This window comes from Notechis scutatus, chromosome 5, assembly GCF_049901735.1.
Source record: "Notechis scutatus isolate UNSWTSFEM ecotype Mainland chromosome 5, rNotScu1.2, whole genome shotgun sequence".
Lineage (NCBI taxonomy): Eukaryota > Metazoa > Chordata > Lepidosauria > Squamata > Elapidae > Notechis > Notechis scutatus.
This window is the reverse complement of record NC_142013.1, coordinates 24,550,384-24,573,447: the sequence shown is the minus strand read 5'-3', so window position 1 is coordinate 24,573,447 and position 23,064 is coordinate 24,550,384. Positions and strand designations below refer to the sequence as shown.

At 33.5% G+C, this 23,064-nt stretch overlaps 1 protein-coding gene across 1 annotated transcript in view; it reads right to left on the bottom strand.

Annotated features, from left to right (window-relative positions):
* PDS5B (PDS5 cohesin associated factor B) overlaps positions 1 to 23,064 on the bottom strand; it is a 75,346-nt gene that overhangs the window by 13,348 nt on the left and 38,934 nt on the right. Inside the window, exons 8-21 of the mRNA XM_026675010.2 lie at positions 20,638 to 20,778; positions 19,941 to 20,056; positions 18,457 to 18,551; positions 15,407 to 15,552; positions 14,187 to 14,338; positions 12,806 to 12,919; positions 11,624 to 11,705; positions 6,755 to 6,803; positions 5,903 to 6,042; positions 5,706 to 5,821; positions 4,953 to 5,058; positions 4,185 to 4,345; positions 2,954 to 3,077; positions 2,647 to 2,805 (exon numbers count right to left, since the gene is read on the bottom strand). Of these exons, the coding sequence (XP_026530795.1) occupies positions 2,647 to 2,805; positions 2,954 to 3,077; positions 4,185 to 4,345; positions 4,953 to 5,058; positions 5,706 to 5,821; positions 5,903 to 6,042; positions 6,755 to 6,803; positions 11,624 to 11,705; positions 12,806 to 12,919; positions 14,187 to 14,338; positions 15,407 to 15,552; positions 18,457 to 18,551; positions 19,941 to 20,056; positions 20,638 to 20,778 (1,701 nt within the window). The remainder of the gene's footprint in view (positions 1 to 2,646; positions 2,806 to 2,953; positions 3,078 to 4,184; positions 4,346 to 4,952; positions 5,059 to 5,705; positions 5,822 to 5,902; positions 6,043 to 6,754; positions 6,804 to 11,623; positions 11,706 to 12,805; positions 12,920 to 14,186; positions 14,339 to 15,406; positions 15,553 to 18,456; positions 18,552 to 19,940; positions 20,057 to 20,637; positions 20,779 to 23,064) is intronic.

The following is a 23,064-nucleotide window of genomic DNA, read 5'->3' as shown; positions in this document are numbered from 1 at the left end:
TTTTGCAGTATTTCAGTATTATTTCTCCATTATTGATTATAAATAACCATTAATTTGTTTGAAGTATGGCAGTATTATTTCTCTATTTCATCTTCATCTTTAATATTGATACATTATGATCTCTTAATACAGACAGAAATCAAGGTATGAGTAGCTGCCCTTAAATAGCTTAGCATTTCTTTTTGATTGCAGCAAATCAGTAAATATTTTGAAGACACTGAAACCTTACTAGGATTTTTACTTTGATGATAAAAATGAGGTTTATTTTATGAAATTAAAGATATTTGCATTTGATTTGTTGGAATACTTTAATCTGTTGGAACAGATTTATCTTGAAAAGGCTAATCCTCACTTCCTCCTAAAGTAGAAGCATAGAAGCAAGTCACAGAAGCAAAAGAATATTAGTGTTATAAGAAAACAGTGGATGATGAAGAGATGGAGACACTGACTGATTTTAATGCTGACTGGAAACCACTTTTGGACTTTTTGCACAAAATAGAAAAAATGAAATGATGATATATGATTTTGATGATTAAGGGAAAAAAAAAGACAGTTGTGTTGTCCCCTTAGAATAAGAGGGCAATTTGAATTTATACTTATAGCTGATGTAAAAAAAAAAACAGAAGTTATTTCTTTTCTCATTCTTTTTCATCTGCACTTCTGGTTTGTTCTTTGTTTCTTTACTTTTTCTCTTTCCGTAATTATTAGTTACTGTTAGTTTTTAACTCATTTTAAAATTATAAAAAATATAGTATGTGAAATAATGTTCAGAGAATCTGAACCAATCTGGTGTCCTCCAAAAAGACTACAAGGGATAACAGACATGACCAAAAGAATTGGTACTCCTCTATTTTTAACCAAAGAATTCATATTTGTCATGGAATAAATTGAAACTGACACAATTAAATGGCATCTACCATACTTTATTCCACAGTTCATACAGTAAGCTTTTGATATATGACTAGACATGATCTTAAAAATTGAGGCAATAATTGCAAGCAGGCACTTTCTGGAGCTCTGAATAAGATTTCTACACTTCTCAACCAACAATATGTTCCATTCTTGTCCCACCTGCAAACTGTTTCTTGTCTTAGATTTGATGGCTTCTCTCAACTGTGAGTTTCAGCTCTTTCCAAACATGTTCAGATCAGGACACACAGCAGGACACTTTAGAACATTCCAATGTTTACTTTTCAACTTCTTGAATTGTATTACATGTATATTTTGGGTCAATATCCTGTTTGAGAAACTATGACTGAAAACAGAGCTTTCTACCACTGGGCATGATGTTTCACTACAAAATGCAGTGATCATCTTCCTTGTACCCTGAAGATTCGAGGCACCCGGTGCTGGAAGCAGCAAAGCAACCCATAAGAGCAACCCATGGAGCTTCTTCCAAATTTCACAGTAGATATGGTGTTATTTTCTTTCAAACCATTCTTTTTCCCTTCTGTGAATGTAAAGCTGCTGTGACTTATCAAAAAACATTAATTTTGTTTCATCTCTCCAAAGGACATCATTCTAGGACTGTGGGTTGTCAACATGCATTTATCAAATTTCAGTCTGGAGTGGGGTTTAAAAGTGGGGCTTACCCAGGTCTGAAATCATGGAATCATGTTCACTTAGATAGTGATGGATCTTGTAACTTGATGCGTAGTTCTTGATCTTAGAAGTCAACAGCTTTTGTTCTGAAATTTTCCTTTGCTCTTATTCCACCATTCAAACTATCTTTCTGTTCTAATTTTCTTCTGATGGCCATATCTAAAAAGGCAGATTACCATCTAAACCTCTTGATAGCGTTAATAACTGTGGTCCAAGGAACAGGAAGCTCTTTGAAATCAGTTTTGTAGTCTTTAATTTTACTATGCTTACTGTTACCATCTTCCTTTCCTCCTCAGATAACTCTGCTTTTCTTTCTCTTGTCCATGTTCACTGTGCTGCACACAATGACAAAAAACATCTGAGTACTTTTCCCCATTCAAACAGGCTGAGTGACTGATTATGAGACTGAAGATACCTGTGACTGTAATTAAAGGGTCTGTTAAGAGATCATTAAAACCCAATAAAGTATTTTAATTTCTAAGGGTGCCAATAATTTAATCATATTCATATTATTTTCTTTTATTATTGCCAATAATATTAAGTTTTACATCCAAAACAAAGTGTACCCACTATGTCAAAAAAGGATGATGTACAAATAGCTGTGGCAGTTTAAATTTACTTCATAGGAAATTGTAATTTTTTGGGGGGAAAGTGGAAGGTATCAATCATTTTGGCTATGTCTGTATGTGAATCCAAAACAACATGAGGTAACCAGGTGGAGGCACAGTAGATACTATTATAAGTTCACATTATTTAATAGAATAGTGTTTATACACACAATGTGTGCATATGTTGTTATAGAAAAAGGAAAGAAACTGAATAAACAGGAGTAAAAATTCAATTTGATATTTCTCAAGAAACTTATTACATTCTTGGTTTGTCTTCATTACCCTTCATAAGTTTACATTTTATAATTCCTCAGCTGAGTATGCTGGACATACTAAGAACTGTATAGCTATTTTCTCTTGTTAAATACACACAATATAATGTATTTTACTATTTTTCTCATATATTTTTTACTGCAAAAAGCAAAACCATTCTTACCCTGTCACTCATTAACAAATCTTTAACTATAAATGTAGCCACCAAAGATTTCAGCGGGGCAGCAAACTGATCAGGTGCCAGCAAGGCTATGTGGCCGATAGAAACCAGTGGTGTAATCAGATGTTCCAGATTACTTGGATCGAGACTCTTATGTAGTGGCTAAAATATATAAATGATAAATGTTAACATCAATATGCCCTTAAAGAAGAGTCCGCTGCAAGCATTTAAAAGCATTTTAACCAAAATCGAATGATTCAGAATTTTCTACTATAAATGAACTATTAACATAAAATTAAAAAAAAAATACCTCAAATATCTGTGCGAATTGTGTTTCTTTACTGGAGAATATTGCATGGATGCAGTGAATGGCATACTTGGCCTGTCGAGGAGGACCTTTTTTAGCTTTATGTTGCAAAACTGGAAGTAAAGCTCTAGAGTAAAAAAAAAACATAAATAATACTGTACGAGTAGTTTTGTTTAATGAACTTGAACCATTGTATATTTAACTTGAACCCTTGTGTATTTAATTAGAATTTTGCTACGATAGGCTCTGTTCCTAACTATACGGGATTTCCCATATTCATAATATAAATGGTGATCCACCACGCAAATCAAAAGTTCAAAAATCATCCCACGATTTATGTACATATGTAATATAATCTGCTTGTTTATATGCTTTTTCAATCATAATGACTCTGAATCCAATATTGCACTTGCACATGGACAGCACCTCTCTTCCTGATTCTGCGCATGCTATACCAAAGAAGTGGCTACTTTAACAAACTTGAGGTGTTTAGGTTCCAACCTTTTTCTTCTAAACCATTTTTGAAGCATTCACAATCCTAGTCTATAAAAAGCTTGTATATGCAACAATGCACTTACTTTTTAAGTACAATTTCTAAAATCTGTGACAATTTATCTAGTTCCTAAAGATAAAGATACTCTCATACAAACAGAGGGAAAGATTTCATTCTTTTAAATCATCATTATTCCTCAGCATAAAAGACAATGTAAATTCCAGGAATAAAAACATCAAGGGAAGCAACTAAAATATAACAATAAAGTGAAATCTTTAGGGCCCTCATCTTGCTAGGAAAACATATAGGAATGCTACTGAAATATACATAAGTATACTTTAAACATACTTATTTGCTTAGCCTTCATCTGGTGGGTAATGTGCTCGCCTAAAAAAACAAGAAACCACTTTAGTCTAGTCCCTACCTTAGGCATGAAAGTCTATTGGGTGACTTTGGGCCAGTCACACCTTCTCAGCCCAACCCACCTCACAGGGTGGTTATTATTATGTATAAATGGGATGAAGTCAGTGGTGGGATTCAAAATTTTTTACTACCGGTTCTGTGGGCACGGCTTGGTAGGCGTGGCAGGGGAAGGATACTGTAAAATCTCCAGTCAGAGATGGTATTTGCCGGTTCTCCGAACTACTCAAAATTTCCACCACCGGTTCTCTAGAACTGGTCAGAACCTGCTGAATACCACCTCTGGATGAAGTTCTAATAAACAATATAGAATTAACTCACGATCTGATATGTAAAAAATTCTCCTCAATTCTGCTTCCTGTGTTCTTAAAAATCTGTAATGCAGCTTCAGCTACTTTTTCATCATCCATTTTTAAACAGGCCAGGAGAGATTCAAATGTTTCAGCTGAATGGAATGAGATAGGGTGGGTAAATGAAAGAACCTGCAAGAGTAAGATTAAAAGGGTTTTTAAAATCATTCTTATATGTTAACCTATGCTGACTGAATATATTTCATTGAATCAATCTTGACAAATCTTTATGTATCTATGGATAAACATCAAACACCCTAGTTCCAATTACAATAAGGATCTATCTAAATGGCTTATGTATAAATCTAATGAGCTACAAATGCTCATTTAGTGACTGATTGAGCCTCAGACATGCTCCATAGCAACACTATGGATGGCTAGTAGATTTTTACTTATCTTTGGTGACATTCAATTTTGTACTCTATCACCTTCAATGTTTTATTATCAATTCTTAGAAAAAATGAGACAACCAGACCTGCTGACCATATGAATTAGAAAAATCTTAAATTAAATAATGTAGATTTCTAAATGGGGCAGGCCATACTAATAAGTGCCTATGGCTCCAACAAAGGATAGAGGTGATTGCAAAGTTAGATATCAGTCTATAACACAACTGAATTAGATTAATTTCATATTTACTTCCTTTCCTTGTCCTTCATTTCATGAAAGTCACTATTATTAAAGTAAAAAAATGTAACAGAAAAATTATTACAATAGTGTTTTTAATAGAAAAATTTACCTTAAGCAATTCAAGACCTGCTCTGATTGCCAGATCAGTAGGGACACCTTCATCTTCATCATCTGCTGTCCCATCTATGGATTTGTTTACTTGTTTAATAAGGGCACTAATAAAGGAAATGATAAAGAACCATATCGGACATTCCATTTAAATGTGATCAGGTGTAAGCAGTACATTTGAGCAAGAAACTTTTCCTTTAATAGAGCAATGGCACATATTTAAGATATACATTTTTCTTCTCATTAATACTGCTGTAATCATTCAGTTGTGTTATGCTTAATAAGATGGTGAGTGATAGAATCTATTTTCTTTAATTTTATCTGGTATGAAATAAGGTGTCATTACAAGCAAGATAAACATTGCTCCAAGTTATCATTGTAATTCTTTCACTGTCAAACCCTAACATCTTTACATAGTAAGTGCAGTCTCTATCTTGCAGCAACCAAATGTTTTTCTCTTTCTTGACTAAGCTTTTTCCTCCCCTTGTCACTTTGACAAAAAAATGAATGTTAGGAAAAGAAGCGAATGAATCATAAACCTTCAATCAATACAAAGAATAAGTTCAGCCTCACCGCCAAAATTTCCCCAATTGTTTCTTTCTCTAATTACTTGGATTACTTTTTTCTCCACTCAGTAAGACACATTACAATGTAAGATTTAATAGAGAAACACTACAGCATGTCAACTTAAATAATTTTCTAAGCTTTCTCAGTTTAATTTAATTTTAATCCCAATGTAAGTGAAAAGAAATACCTGATGGATTCGGTGTCAATGTGCACAGGAGCTATCCTCTCTAAAAGGAACTTTACCATTTCCAAAAAAGGGTTTGTAGGTTGCTTGGGATTGCCTAACTTCTTTGTAATTTCACGCTGCAATAGTAATTAGGAGCACTTTAGAAGACAGACAATTTAATAACCCCAAATAAGCTATATTTTAGCATCTATTCTTACCACACATCCTTCAGCTTGTTTGCATGAACAAGTTGGGCTAACAAGCATTTCCAACTGGTGTTTTATTTTGTCGTCATCTTCTAGAACTTGAGTGAATTTCTTCATGAAATCCTGTGCTTTGCCAGGATCTGGCAAATTTCCTTTATGGAAATAAAACAAGGTTAAGTTCAACAGAAAGCTAATCATTAAACTAAGCTTTTCTACTATAAGGGGCATTCTTTACATTCTTTTACAACATAAAAGTAAATCAATAGAAAGAACAAGGCACAAATATGTATGTAATTATATCTTAATAATTTTAGCTATTTCATAAAGTGAAGTGTAAACAGTTTCATACATTGTAAAACAAGACAAAGGTTCAGGTGCTTTTAAAGCTTTTGTCACATAGCAAGCAAAAAAAAAAAAAATCCATGCTTTGAATTGTATGTGACTGAAGCAGCATGAAGAATTAAACAAAAAGATATAAGATTATACAACCAGATAATATATTTTGTTAATTATAAATAATTCACAGAGCCCTGTGGCCAATTGGTGTAAGATAACATAACATTAAAAAGATGTTAAAATAGTTTCCTAGCAGAATTTTGAATATCTTTAATAATTCTACACAAACTATTCAAGGAAGGCAAATTTTCAACTAAATCAGTCAAAAAATGAATCCTATTAATCCTTTCATATATTAATTGTATTAGGTTGCAAGATAACATTAGTTTTATACAACTTGCTTTAATCCATTTCAAAGGTCACTTACTCAAAATTAGGAAAAAAGTGAATGATTGAAAGTATCATAACATAATATGCATAAGTAATATTTTCTCAAATGTTAAATTTAAAATATAGAAAAAAACTTACTTGTTATTACCATCACTTTGGAAAATATAGCTTTACTGCTGGCATCTGACTGGAAATTAAAAGAAGGTTTTTCAGTGACAGGCTTTATAATACAACTTAATACTTTACATTCTTTCATTAATAGGTAAGATAATTCCTTTACATTAGTAAATAAATTATACAGAACTAGAAGCATGTCATTAATTTAGTTTGATCTATTCTATATTTTCAAGTGAACCAGACAATTGTGCATTTGTAACTCCTACAAAATCAGTTATCTTTACTGCAATTTTGAAAAACAGTTCTTAGCTTTAAAAAACAGCAGAAAATATCTATTGTATTCATTAATATTTTTTTTGCATCCTTTCCACAGAAACCAACAGGCTAATCTATAACTTGCTAAAAAATCATAACAAAAGCCAACAATAAAACATATACTTATACTTAAAGCACGATGCATATGTTACATATGCAATGCTGAATAAAAAAAAACCAAACCAATCCTGATCTGAAGTTTGACTTTTAATAAGTATACCCATGTGGGCTATGAATGCTAGCCTACAGCCTTGGAGTTCTGAGAAACAAAATGTCTTCAAGGAAAAACAATGGAAGTCCAGTTGCCTCTTGAAAAAGCACCTTTGGGATAATCATCATCCCTGTCTACTTATATAATTTTAATTTTCATATACTGTTTTTATATTTTAATGTTTTATTGTATAGTACCCACACCCCCTCTCTGAGGGAGATTGGCAGCACATGAATGTGAAAAATCAATCAATCAATAAACAAATATTGAAAAATACCTAGAATTATTCAAAAAATTAGAAAAAACAAAGTTTGAATTAAAAACCCAGTTTTTCCTGACTATTTCTAGAATAAATAAGCATAACAATTTATCATTTATTCACATATATTTATTTATCAAATAAATTTATATACTGATCCATCTCAAATTCATGATTGCAGGCAGTGTACTGTAAAACAATCCATTAAAAGAAATATAAAACAACAATTAAAAACAATCTAAATACAAATATAAATAAAACCATGAGGGAATGGACTAACATCCTACAGTGTAATCATCTCACAAACTCCCGATAATTCTTGGATCTCCAATGTCAATATCATAACATATATGCTAAAGCCATGAGGACAACTCTGCCCCCAAGGGAAAAAAGATATCTACATTATCAAACCTGGAAATTAAACTTTGAAACATGCAGCAATAAGAAATTTAATAATATATAAACAGAGCAGTGGTTTAACTAAATTTAAACAAGAATGGCTTCCCTATATATTGCATGACACATAACAAGGCAAACTTACTTAAAGTATGATTTTAAGCAGGAAATATTTCATGTAAAGGTAATAACTAAAGCATTTAAAATAGCGATGAAATCACCAATCAGAAATAATGGGAGGAGATAGAGGAAGTATAGGGTGATGGATACATCTATGTATGTCTATTGTCATAAAGGAACTGTAGTAATAAAGTAAGGTAAACATGAAAAGATCAAATTCAGTATACTTTTAGTAGTATATTAAGATACTTCATAATAAATGAAATTTCATTTTAGTAAATGAATAAATGAAAGTTCTAGAGTAAAAAATAACTTGGATTAACTCTGCATTAAATGCAACACAATTCTTATAATTCATTGACTTTTTACATTCTTTTTAGCTGTACATCATACTACAAAAGCTTAAATAATTTTTCCCCCTGGAAAAAGGGATGGCTATGTAACTTTGGTTGAAATCGTCTCTTTGATTAACTGGGGATGCTGGGAACATGCTATTTGGTTAGCATAATGTAGAGCAATCAATGTAGATTTTAGTTGATATGCTCAGTAGCAGAAAGCTGTTGGGATTTCTTGTAATAATATCTTGCCTAACCAGATAGATATTAAATTTCTCAAAATGTTAACGTTTAAATATACTGAGTAAGGTACTCTGTTTTCATACTTTCTGCCAGCAGAAAAAGATGAAAGAGACAATATTTCTAGCTGCAATTTTTAATGTTTTGAGAGCATGAGCTAACCTGCAGAACTGTCTAACAATACAGATCATCATAAAAAGCCTATAAATACTGAACTTGAAATGGGAAATGATATGCCTACAAAGTCTTGCAGGGGATTAAACATAAATGGGGTAGTTTCTGGAATTAAATTCTATTCCTTATCAGAAAAGAACAGACAAAATAAAGCATGATTACCTGTCAGAATTCTGTATGATCTGCTTTAAAGACTTTCAGAGATAATTTAGGTAAACTACTTCATGGATTCTGCTGCTTTAACAGGCTGAAGGACATCAAATATTTTTGACATTTCTATAGTCCTTGATAGTTTCAGGAACATGTTAATGTGAAAATATTCCACATATTACTTTTGATCTTTGAATCCATAACAAATCCCCTTAATGGGAGCTAAGTAACATATTTCAACAAGTCTATGATTCACTGACCATTGTCCAAACATACAAATGCATATATGTGCCTATGACTTGACATCATCTGACTGTAAATATTCTTAATACAGAAAAAATACATATCAGATTCAATATGAGGAAATAATATGGATAAGGACACTTTTATTTTATTGCTGACATGTAGATGAAATATATTAATATTACCTTGAAACTAATCAAAGATCTGTTTCAATCATATTCTCAAAACTTTTTAATGAAAATCCTTGTTTAATGTGTAGTTCTTCATGGAAATTTGAAGAGACGCTACTGGATTATATTAAAGATCTAATATACCATCCCAATTATTATTATAGTTACAAACCTGAACCTTAGTCGTCTTCAAGTTATAACATTGAGACTGGAATTTCTGTTGTAACAATGTGGTTCAACAGCACAATGTCACATGACTGAATTGCTTAGTTATGGCAATCCCAGCAATCCTTATTGCTGTTGTTAACCAAATCCCATTGACTGTTAGGTGAGGACCCAACATGATCCAAGCCATTAACAGACCCGAGCTTCAGTAAGGTAAGGGTCTGCCCTCTTCAACTTCTCCTACCCACCAATATTTTTCACATATTGAAATACCCTCAGCACTCCTCAGCGGTGACACTGGGACTGAAATAGAGGCCAAACTGTCAGCACAGCCACCACCAAGGATTACCACCTCAACTCCCACACCACAGCTAGTCAGCCAAGCACCACAGTGGAAAGTTCTAATCATCCTGTGCTCTGCATGTCCTGCCATGCTCAGCTGACTTTCATTGTCATTTTTCTGCTGCTGACAAAGAACATCTGACCTGTACCTATGTGAGGCAGCTGTTGGCCATGCCAAGCTTTTTTCCTGAGATAGCTTGTGCTGTTCTCCAAATAGCCATTCTTGTAATGCAGGCCATTCTTGTAATGCTTTGTCAGGTTTTTGAGGCCTTCTGAAACCTCACAAGAAGACTATACCTACCTACCATTCTCCAAATTGCCAGTGCTGTTCTTGTGATGCTTCAGAAAGCCTTTGGAAAACTTCTGAGGCCTTCTGAAAAATTAGAAGAATGGCATCCATGATTTGGAAAATGGCAGGTGCAGATATCTCCTGAAATTTCAAAAAGCCTCAGAATCTCACAAAGCATGCAATTTACCAAGGGCTGCCATTGTGCAGGGTGACCAAAAGAGCAAGAGTTTGGGGGGTGGATAGGTGATTGAGGGGGTTGAAATGCCTCTGTGGTTTAAGTATGGGCAGGCTTTGATTACATGACCACAGGGATGCTGCAACGTCTGTAACTTCAGAAACTGGGTATAAGTACCATTCATTCAGCATCATCCTAACTTCAAATAGCCGTGAATGAAAATTAGAGAAGGCCACACTTCTTCATAGATAGTTTTTTATGGACTTTAAAGGGATCCTTCCAATTTATTAATGGCAAAATGCTGGAAATCAGATGAAAGTTGTAGTGACAACAGTCTAACTAGATGTGAAGAAGGCACCCCCCTTAAAAATGCATCTGTTGGTTAAGTCAATATTGGGGTTTTTTAAAAAAATAAGTTAAGTAGTGGTTTAGACACCAGGTTTTCCTGCAATGGGTGAGAAGGGGAATGACAGCCTAGCAGAATATCTGATTAGATCTAGTTATCACTGTGATTGAAGCAGAGAGAAAGCTTGAAAACGGGTACAGGTTATTTCTAGCCGTTTACACATAAAGGACAAGCAACTGAAAACTGGAATGTACAAAAAACATCTTATTGAGAATTTGAACCTCTTATGTTAAAGGTTTTTTAAATATAGATTTGTTGTTTGAAAATAACAGAGTCTTTCAAAGATCAGGTCCACCAAGCAGAAGAAAAATGGAACACTCCAATATTCATTGAAACATAATATATTGGGAGAAAGTTTGTCATTCCTGAATGGTGCATGCCTTATTATGAAGTATCTGTGATAGAAGCCTTCTTTATTTAAAAATGGGTTCCATGGAGAGAATATCCTTTATCAGAAAGTAAATTATTCCCTAGGATGCTCTTGCTACTGCAGCGGATCTTATATTGTGATGAAAGTCATTGCTAAAGGTAATTATAACTTTGGAGGCAGATGTGTTGCTTTATATCTTTCTATGTAATTTTCAGGGCAAGGACATCAACTTGGTTGCAAGTTGCTGCCTAGATTTTTGCCTGTGTATTTATTCATCTGTAAACTATCTTGAGGACGAAAAAGCATGATATTAAACTAAGAGTCAATAAAATAAAATGAACTTAAAAGTTTCCCACAAAATTATTTCAAATATTTAGGATAGATAAAATAGGCATATAGCAAAGTTTCACTTTCATATTATCATTTTAAAAAGAAATCCAGAAAGTACTCCTCTGTCAGTGAAATAAAATTCAAGCTGAAGTCTTGAAAATATTAGTTACATATAAAATTTCAGAAGGAAATGAACTTACCTTTGTCTGTTTGATTAAATCAACCAAATCTTTTACTTGATGCCTCAGTAAATTTTGACATTTCCACATTTCATTCAATGCCCTAAATCATAAAAATAACAAAGTATAAACAATGAGTGATGTACCAATCATCTTTGCAACCGACTAGAAGTTATAAATTTTGTAAGTGAGAAACTCCTCCTGTTGTTACTGAGCAATGTGGTCCCATGACATCATACTTTATAACTGGATTGTATAGTGATGGAAATTCCAGTCCAAATTCTTGGTGTAACTTGAGGACTGCATGTACTACAGATACTAGATAAAAACACAATTGTCTCTAATTTCATTTACTACCAAACTCTTTTTAAAAGTTGTCTGGTAGGTTCAACATATGTTGAATTGCTGGTTCCATAATAGTGTAGCTAGTGATATAAAACCATGTACAAGGAGTATTATCAGGTTATGGATTCTACTGTCAAATAATAAATATCACCATCTTTTTGGGCTTATAAATTTAAATAGACAAGAAAAATAATTCATAGCTTTAGGGTTTTGTTTTGTTTTTTTTACTTATAGGCAAATATGATGCCTATAATCAACTAAAGGTTTTGAAACAATGTAGTCCTTAAGTGAGGACTTTCTATAAGGCACCTATGTGGAGATATCTCCATCTTTAGAATTGTAATCCATTAAATAAATCATATACAAGATTCAAGTTACCAATTAAAGAATAATGAATGGTTTCTATTTTAATAACATAAGATAATTCAACTGAAATGAAGAAGTGGGCTATATGCAACTGCATGTGTTCACTGTTGGAACATACCCCACTGGCAAAAACAGATTTTCCATCTACCACCGTTCTCTACCACCTGCCTCCTTCCAAATCTATACATAATTAGTAAGGTTGAATAGAAAATTAAAGAGGTGGAAAAAAGATTTTTTTTAAACTGTGGAAAGATAAGTGCATGATGAGGATATATCATGCAGTACTTTCAATGAGGCATTTTATTTACTAATAAGAACTAAAAAATTTAGCTCCAAATAGAAAATATTTGTTTCATAAGAAACAATTAAAAAACAAGATGAAGGCCTTTGTAAAATCAATTGGCTTTAATCTATATTTCTCTTAATCAAAATTATTAATTACATTTGCAATGAAAATATTCCATAGCTCCATATCTGTAATTGAATACATACTTAACAGCATTAGAATCAAGTGTTGCGTAAAGGTAGTATAAGCATTTCATTCTTTCATTTGTTTCCAAATTGTGTGGAACCATATATTGAGCAAAGATTCGTTCTACCAGCAATCTAAAAAGAAATTACCAATAATAAGTTTCAGAAAAATATCAAAATTAATATTAAAATCAAAACTTGGGCCATGATTAACTGCAGTGGGGAACAGTGCAATGGAAGTGGTTGATCAAATAATAACAGATCCTACCTCCCCCACTCCACCACCACCCCACCCTCCCCATGTGTCTTCGTTGTTTTAACTGTATATGTTTAACTGTAAGCTTCCCAGAGTTACCCTATGGTAAGATGGGCAGCCAATAAATTTTATAAACAAACAAACAAGATCAATTTGATCATTTTCTTTATAGAAGAATGAATATGATTCAATTAATTGAATTATATTCATTCTTCTATAAAGAAAAATAATTAATTAAAAGTTACAAACCTGAAGAGCTATATCCCACTAAATTATTTTGCACACAATAAATGAATTTTAGTTTCCATAAGTTTTGTTATAAACACATATCACAGCTACAGTAATCCAGTATAGTTCGGTACCTAATTCAGGTATAAGAGAAATTGTATTAACATGTAGAATTTACTTGTACAAGTTACAGCAATTATCAACTTGAATAGCATGAAAAAGTTATTGGATAAAAATAAAGGATATCAGTCACCAATGGTTATTATTCTAGTCCTAATGCCTCATGGGCCCTCATTTTTCCTCTGCTTTCACCCAACAACTAAATCAAAAAAAATATTTTTCTAAATTAGCCACTTTTCTCAAAGATTTTAGGAGTAAATAAATTGGGGTTTTTAAAAGCTATTTTTCAAAAGAACAAGTCAGTCAAATAATGATTTTACTGAATTATTTCAAAATTATTTCAACAACAGAGTAAATACATTATAGAGTTGCTTCAAACATGTGGAAAAATAATTAATATAAATTTATAACTCTGATATTACAACACACAAGCTCAGAGTTTAGACAACCTAGTTAATATAGTTGGAAACCTTAAGAATTCTGTGGTATAGTTCAGGTTTATTGATTGAAAAATAGATTGTACATAGCTTTAGAACAGCATTATAATATCTAATAACATGTCACAAGACCAGAGATTTACTTTAATAATGTCTAGTTTCTAGAGTTCTAAAATAGGTGATCATGCAATGTTCAGAATGTTGTTAAAAATAAATGAAATTCGTATGAATTAAATGACCTCCTGACCTCCTAATGTATTTCTTCCTGTATTATGTCTCATTTTTTTCCTTTTTTGTCATTATTATTCCAAACTTTGAAATAGAAGTGTCTATTTTATTTAAAAAACTGAAGATAACTTACCGATCATCAATACTGTTTTGGTAATATATATGCAATAATTTGTCCTTAATCCAAGCAATTTGTTTAGCAGCTTCTTTTCCAGCTTCTGATTGTAAAGAATATTTCTTATATATCTGTGCAAGTCCCATCATAGCTTCTTTTCTCACCCTCCACTAAAATAATACATAATGAGAGCCCCCCAACATTTATTAAAAAGGCTATTACAATTGAAAACATACAGCAATATTTTTACTATATGCAGAAAAGGAACCATGCAAAATGGCCAGTTTCAAAGTTCATTCACACAGAATTGTTCATTTCAAGGTCAGAGCATCTATTTTGACCATTAACTTTTTTGCACACCTCTGATAAAAAGTTACTTTCAAATTTACTATGGCAGGGTTTCGGAAAAATTATTTAATACATGGAATGCAACAGCACGCTAAGAGTAAAAAATATAATCTTTTACTATTGATGCTCTAAGGGAATGTACAAATTGCAACATAAAAAGTGAAACACAGTTAGTACAACAATGTCAATGTCAATTAAAATAGGACTTATACATATGAAATAATATCTCACCACTTGCTATATATGATGAAAGATGTAATTGTAAAGATTAATGAACAGAAGGCCCTTTTGAACTGCAAAATATTCCTATAATGGTCAAAAGTATGTAGCTCTAAGAAACAGCTTGCTGGGGTTTATTAACCTGTAAGCAAGTTTTGTATAGGAAGTTCTCAACTTACAATCATTCAATTAATGACTGTTTGAAGACACAATGGCACTGAAAAAAATGACTTATGACCGTTTTTCACATGTACGTCTCTTGCAACATCCCTGTGGTCATGTGATCAAAATTTGGATGCTTGGCAACTGGCAGGTATTTATCACAGTTCAGTGTCCCAGGGTCATGTTATTGCCTTTTTGTCCTTCTGACAAGCAAAGTCAATGGGGAAGCCAGATTGACTTACAACGTTTTATTATTTTAGCAGCTGCAGTGATTCACTTTCTATGGCAAGAAAGGTTATAAAATGGGGCAAAACTCACAACTATCTTGCTTAGCAACAAAAATTTGAGGCTCATAAGTCAAGGACTGTCTGTACAAAAAGTGTCCATGCAGAGTAGAAAATCAAAGTATATGAACATGGTACTGAAGGCCTTAACAATAAAGGATTTTTAAAAACATATTTAACTGGTTAACCTTAGATTAGCAGTCTGTAATTAATCAACAAACTTACCCGTTTGTCTAGTGTTCGCTCTCTCACAAAATTAAGCAGATGATCATTCACAAGGAGGAGATCTTTCTTAGCAGCAGTAACTATTGATACAATAACATCGTGCCTAATAGCTTCTTCAGGGTCATGAGATCTCACTTTAAGATATTCTGTACATAATACATAAAATATATATTGTACATAAAATACATATTAACTGAAATGTTATATCATTAAGTTGAATACTTGCATTATACACTTAAGATAATTCCTCTAAAAACAGAGTCTTATATTATAAAATATGCCACCATAGCCATTTCCTTTTTTTCTCTAAATAAAATCAAACTTAGTTGAATTACCGTATTTGCCGGCGTATAAGACGACTGGGCGTATAAGATGCGACCCCCAACATTTCCACTCAAAATATAGAGTTTGTTATATACTCGCCGTATAAGACTACCCCCTCTTCCACACACCTTCCACTTTTGCACTTTTTTTTTTTTGACGCACTTTTCTGCTTTGGACAATTTTGAAATGAGCTAATCCAATTTTGAACCAAGAATATGCAAATAGCTATGGAGTTTAGAAATGAGTTTTAAAAATATTTTCATTGCTTACCATTAAGCGTAAAATATGTTGTAAATAAAATGAGAACACAGGAAACGTTCTCTTCTCAATACAGCTGATCTCTCTCTCTCTCTCTCTCTCTCACACACACACACACACCAAAAACCCGGACACTGAAAAGGCTGCCAAGGAACAGTATATTCAATGCCTTCTCTTTAATCAAGAAACAAGGAATTCCTTAGAATCTTTTTTTTCCCCAAGTGGCCCTCTTTAAAAAAAAAAAATGGAGGTAACACTTTCATTCAAAAAGTCTTCCAGTATCTGGAGTCGCTCAGACATATTGAAGTGAGGCAGGAGAGTAAGTGAAATTTGAAATGATCCAGCCCGTTTTCTTCCCCTCCCACCCAAGGCCACCAACCCCTCCCCCCCCCCCCCCCCCCCAACCCCACCCCAAACACAAAAAAAAGGCTCCCCCCCCCCCCTTTTTTCCTACGGTCACCCTACTTTCCGCACAGGACACCTCTCCACCACCACCCCCCCCCCCAACGAACTTCTGGGCTTACACATCTCATTACCTGGTATTCCTGCCTCCCCAGTGTTGCTTTGGCGGATCCACCGGGCGCTTGCTCCTCTTCTCCGCTCCCCACTTTGGGCACGACCTGAACCCCCCGGGGCCCCCACCTACCACCCGCCCGCCAAAACCCCCAAAAAAAAAAAAAAGGACCCGCCGTGGGATCTTCAACTCCTCCCCACCCAGGGGAGGCCGGGCCCCGCCACCCCCCCCCCCCCCCCCCAGCCTCCTCCGGCTGCACCAACTCAAGGGTGGTCCCCAGGAACCCCCCCACTTGGGCACAGCAGCCCGGTATTATGAACAACAATGCCACTAATAGGAAAAATAAATTAAGCCATTTGGAAGGAATTTTTATTCTCTTTCTAACAGTTAAAACAACAAGAACCTATTAAAAGATTTGGGTTGCATGGTAATTTCCATCACAAAGAAAACTAATAAAGCAAAGTACCATATAAATCTTTCTTTCTCCTCTCTCTGATAAATATTTAAATGTATAGCTCCACAATTTATAGCTTAAGACATGTGATACTTGTTCTTTCATGGTGATATTATGATCTTTGTATTTAATAAAAGGATCACACACACTTAATATATACACAGAGAGAGAGACTCCTGTCCTATTACATTTTTCAAACAGGGAAAACTCTGCTTATTACTGATTAAGATTTGTTTATTTCTCCCCGACCAGCAATTTGAAACATCTGTATTTGTATTTGCAGAACCTAAGATTTCAAAGTACAGGAGGGTATTCACACTTATGTGTCAATGTAATATCAACAGCTTATTATGCTAACGAATTATGTTTCTGTGATTCAAAGGAATATAGTAATCCATATGTTTCTTTGTTAAAACATTTTTAGGCAGAAACAATCTATCTCTGCTCTAAAATATCATTTGAATATTACATTATGTTTCTTTCTTGCACAAAATAGTTTGTCACAGCAGTATTTTTTTTGCCAAATTCAAGAGAGTCAAAACATGAGCTAAAATTGCATCCAATTAAACATTAATTGAATTTAAATTTAGTTCTGCATTTTAATTGTTTTACAGGTAGTCCTTGGTTAATGACCACTCATTTGGGAACTGTTTGAAATTATGACTGCTGTGGACATTAACAACCTGCCTTCGAAGTTGCAATTGCTGCAGCATCTCCAAAATTACACAGTCATGATTTGGGCCCCTTGGTAACAACTTGCGATTACAACCGTTGCAATATACTTCAGTCACATAACCACTATTTGTGACCTTAACTGTCAGATTCTGACAAGCAAAGTGAAAGGGGAAGCTGGCAGGAGATGGTGATCACATGACATTGGGTTTAACATCCACACATGACTCATGTAGTGATTGCAAGTGGAACTGCTATCATAAGTCAGCATGGTCACATCTTTATGGCCACATCACTTAATGACAGCGTTGCCGGTCCCAATTACCATTGTTAACCAAGAGCTATCTGAATACACTCTCACTGTAATTTGACTGGATAAAATAACTGAACTGAAGACAGAAATTACCTGCTTTATTTTATTCATTAAGGTTTGTACTAAAGGGCTAAAGTGTATTATGTCATAAATTGGCATATTTTAGTTTCAAAAAATAACAAATACTCTTGAAAAACAAGTCTGGGTAACATCTATGTAAGAAAACTGTACATCTATAAGATGGATGGGTGTAGATAGATAGACAGAGATAGAGAAATAATGCACTTACATGCTCATATTAAAACTCTGTTAAACATGAACATCTGATGGCCTTAGGGACAGAGATTCATAAGGAGCAATAAAACTTGCAGAGGTCCCTAAAGAATATGACTTGAAGCACACTTTTTATAAAGATACTATTATATTTAAGTATTTTTTTATTTTAAAAGTATAGTGTTTTTGCCATATAACTAAAAGTACAAGAAAAATACTTTTATTCTGAAGTTTATTGATACCTGTTAGATCTTTAGCTAGATCAGGATGGTTCATAAGGCAGTGACTGGCAAATTTCACACATTCAAGACGGATAGGTACATGTATATCATTGAATCTGTTTTTAAAAAATTAAAATTTTTAATAATCATGTTGTCTCTTATATAATTTTCACCAAAATACTGTATACAAAGCTCGACCAGAAGAATATATATAGATGCATATGGATAACATACCAGCCTACAGATGTTTTAGAGGGCCTTATTCTTCGGCTAGAGTGGTTGAAGCCCATTCAGGTTAATGTGAGTATGTTTTCTGTTGTGCAGTTTTTGCTATTATGGGAACCTTAGTGCTCACTGAACCTGGTTGTTTTCTTGTAGGCATTTCTAGAAGGGAGTAGGTTTTGCTCTTACTAGTGGCTTGCCCTATCAATGTTGATGTGAGTGGTCTTGGTTTTTTTCTTTGATTGGGGTATTGTTTACTTATTGATTGTTCTAGTAAACTCTTTGTATTAATCTCTGCTCAACTGGATGTTGAGTTTTTGCTTTATTCTGTTCCTCTCTTGTTGTGATATTATTATTTTTCTGTGCTTTTAATTTGTGTAACACTCAAAATTGCTGATAGCTGGACAGTGTAAAAATAATAAAATAAAATCTGTGCTTTTTTTAGCCAAAAATTATGAACTATGAATCCAATTGTCTTTTTAACCAAAAGAAAAACATAATGGAAAAGACATGTATAGGTGCATTTCTTTGCATTGTTTTTTTATTGTGAAGTGTATTTGTAATCTATTTGCAATTCTACTACTTTAGTTTCTAATGTTATCTTTGAAAAGGATATTAATATTAACAAAATGCAATATATCAACTGAATTATACAATGTCTTAATATTTAATTCTGCTGATAAAGATCCACCTTATTCCATATAACTCAGTAAACTGAAAGACACTTGTTATGTTTATATATTTTGCTGAGCTTCACCTTTGTACTTAACATAGTTTTCTAAACTGGAAATAACAATACAGAGTCAGTAAATGAACTAAACAATCATTGCTTATTTTGTCCATTTCTTGATTTCTTTTCCTTTTTCTGGCATTGTGGCAGAAATGAATGCTCAGTACCTCAAAGCATTAAAAATCAGAAAACCAAAAAGCCCACTAAGTCACAAATGCCAAAAGAAAACAAATCATTTATGCTAACATAAACCACAATTTCTTCACTGACTTCATTAATTATTATATTAAACAAAATCAAGCAAACCACATTACAGTTTAGTAAAATGTAGAAGCCCAAATTTACAGTCTAAAAACTAGTGGATCATAATGGTCTGTGGAAGTACAAACGTAGTTTAAACCTTTCCTAAGATACTTAAGAATAAGCAGGATAATAGTTACTACTCAAATTTATGGCTAATACTAATATTTCAAAATATATTAAATGTTGAATAATTACAATACATTAAGGCTAAATTACAAATTAGTGAGAAATGAAGTAAAACAAAACATACCTTCCTAAGTAGCATTGCCAAAGGGGCTTGTTCTGAGCTGCCAGCTCTGAATCTTTTGCTCCAAACATTTTTGCAAGAAGTTTTACAACCTGGAGTCGTTCCTCATTGTCATTGCTCTAGAAAATAGTATTTTTTTAAAAAGTATGTAAATCTACACAAATAAGCTTTGGAAAACTGTTTCTTCATACACTAAAAGAAAGAAAATTAACAAAAACTAAACTAAAATCAGACAGGCATGTTGTGTGTGTATGTGTGTACAAACATACACATACATGCACAGAACAGAAATTATCCTGTAAAAAAACTCAATGTCAGATGTACCTTTAGGTAAACATAGAATAATTCCCTCCATGTACTAATTATATGTGATCAACTTATAAACAAATACAAGTTTACAACAGCTTTCCTGCACTATTTTGTCCTTCAGCTATTTAACACTGGAAATTAAAGAATTCAAAGTGTATATTTTTCTTATTCAGTGATAGTTAAAAAGAGAAAAAGAGCATTAGCATATACTGAGCTATTAAAACATGTCTGAAATGTATAGTTTCATCAGAAAAAGGAATTTGAAAGAGTGGCATTCCCTACAGCAGAATTAAAGTTCTTATTGAAAAATGGTGCATCATCCATGCCCACTACACAGATTTAAATCTTCAATTAATGGCAGTGATACTTTTACCTTAAGTGATAGACTTACCTTAAGTTTAAACTCAAGCTGTGGCAAAACTGAGAGTAAAAGATGGCTGTCAATATTATATAGCTCCAAAATTAAATCAAAAACATGCTCTGAGAGATCACTGATGGATGTTTTTCCTAGCATAAGCACTTGATTAAAGAACTGTGAAAAAAATCAAAATATAAATAGGATAGAAATCATAATAGTTTAACTTATTTCAGAACAATTCTAATTTTCCAAGAAAACCATGTATAAATCATGATATTCCCTCAGAAAAAAAAATCGGGCCGGCCAAAGAAATCGCCTGCCTGCCCACGCAGCGCGCCACGCGCTCCCGCCCGCCCGCCCTCGCACCGACCGCCGCTCGCCCGCCCCTCGCACCGACCGCCCGACCGCCGCTCACACCGACCGCGCGCGCGCGCCACCTCCCTCGCACCGACCGCCGCGCGCCGCCGCCGCCCGCCCGCCGCTCGCCGGGCGATTCCGAAAATCGAATTCGATTTTAATCGGAAAAATATCATGCCTGATAAATGTATAAAGATTCCTAATGTGAACTGCTAATGAATCATAAAAATTAAGGTACAATTTGAAATAAAATGTAATACATTTCTGTATCGCTAAAGGATCAAGAATATAAATGTCAGTTATTCAAGTAGATATATATATATATATATATTGTACACAGATGTACACAATACAGAAGCCTGATGATGGCAGATGAGATTTTGCCGAAACGTTGCTACAACTTTAAAAGCACAACTACAATGACGTGGGAAAATACCCGAACAAAGCTGAATACTATCTATCTATCTATCTATCTATCTATCTATCTATCTATCTATCTATCTATCTATCTATCTATCTATCTATCATCTATCTATCACATCTATCTATCTATCTATCTATCTATCTATCTATATTTCTTAAGTTTTTGCGGGTACTTACATGTATGGTATTCAGCTTTGTTAGGGTATTTTCCACATCATTATAGTTGTGCTTTTAAAGTTGTAGCAATGTTTTGGCAGAATCTCATCTGCCATCATCAGGCTTCTGTATGTGTTCGTCTGTGAGTCAGACTTTCACAGCCGTTTCTGTTTTAAATTTGGGGCTAGCCTACTGCTGTGCCAGAATGGTTTTTTCTTCATGCACAGCAGTAGGCTAGCACCAAATTTAAAACAGAAACAGCTGTGAAAGCCTGACTCACAGACGAACACAATACAGAAGCCTGATAATGGCAGATGAGATTCTGCCGAAACATTGCTACAACTTTAAAAGCACAACTATAATGACGTGGGAAAATACCCGAACAAAGCTGAATACCATACATATAAATTCCCGTGAAAACTTATATATATATATATATATATATATATATATATATATATATATATATATATATATATATATATGTGTATGTATGTAAACATTTTGAAAATCAATCCTTAAAATGATTACTGATATTATTAAAATAAATACTTCCTTAGTTCAGAAGACATGCAAGCATTTGTAAACTGTAATGTCTCTTAAGGTAAAAACTAGGTACTAGGCAGTATTCCACCTAGCATAACACAGATCTATTCTATGAATTATTTTGAAATGCTTTAGTTTTCCTAGACCAATTCCAAATCAAACTGCATGAAGAAAGAGTACAAGAAAATTCTATCTCCAAAAATGCCTAAGTCTTTCAAAAATCATTCCCATATATACATTTCACATGGATTAAGATAAAATATGAAAAGCAATTGGCACTTTTTGTGACTGGAACTACTTAGAAAAGTTCAGCTGCAACTATAGAGATGACTGCTAGATACATCTTTTATCATCCAGTTCATAAGATCACATCTTCCAGGAGAAGTGCGTTTATTGGAGGGGGGGGGAGATTTTGTGGAAAAAATATAAAGGATGAATATTTTTTACAACTGAAATGTTCCTTTAGTTCAGAGTTTATTCTCAAATAATCATGTACAGTACCATAACTGTATGCACTGGTTGCAGATTCAAACAGATAACAATGAACTCAGTGGTATTCTATCATTAACTTAATTATTGCTATTATTTTACATGTTATTGTATGTTTTGTCTGAATCTCTATCATTGGGCTGAGAAAGCATGACTGGTTCAAAGTCACCCAGCTGGCTTTCACTCCAATAGGTGGCCTAGAACTCAGTCTCCTGATTTCCAGGCCCAAACCGTAACCACTATAGCAACTGGCCCTAACTACTAATTGGATATTGACTATCAATAAATGAACATCTAGTTTCATGCTTCTGTTATAGGATGATACTTAATGCATCTGACAACTGATGTAATTAGCTGCTGTTAACTTTGATTTATGAATTATGCACTTTTTAAATAAGAATACAGTCAGCTATGATTTGATTGTAGAAAAATCCTAAAGTATTCAATGTGCAATATAAAGGTATATTAACACTAGTTGATAAATATATT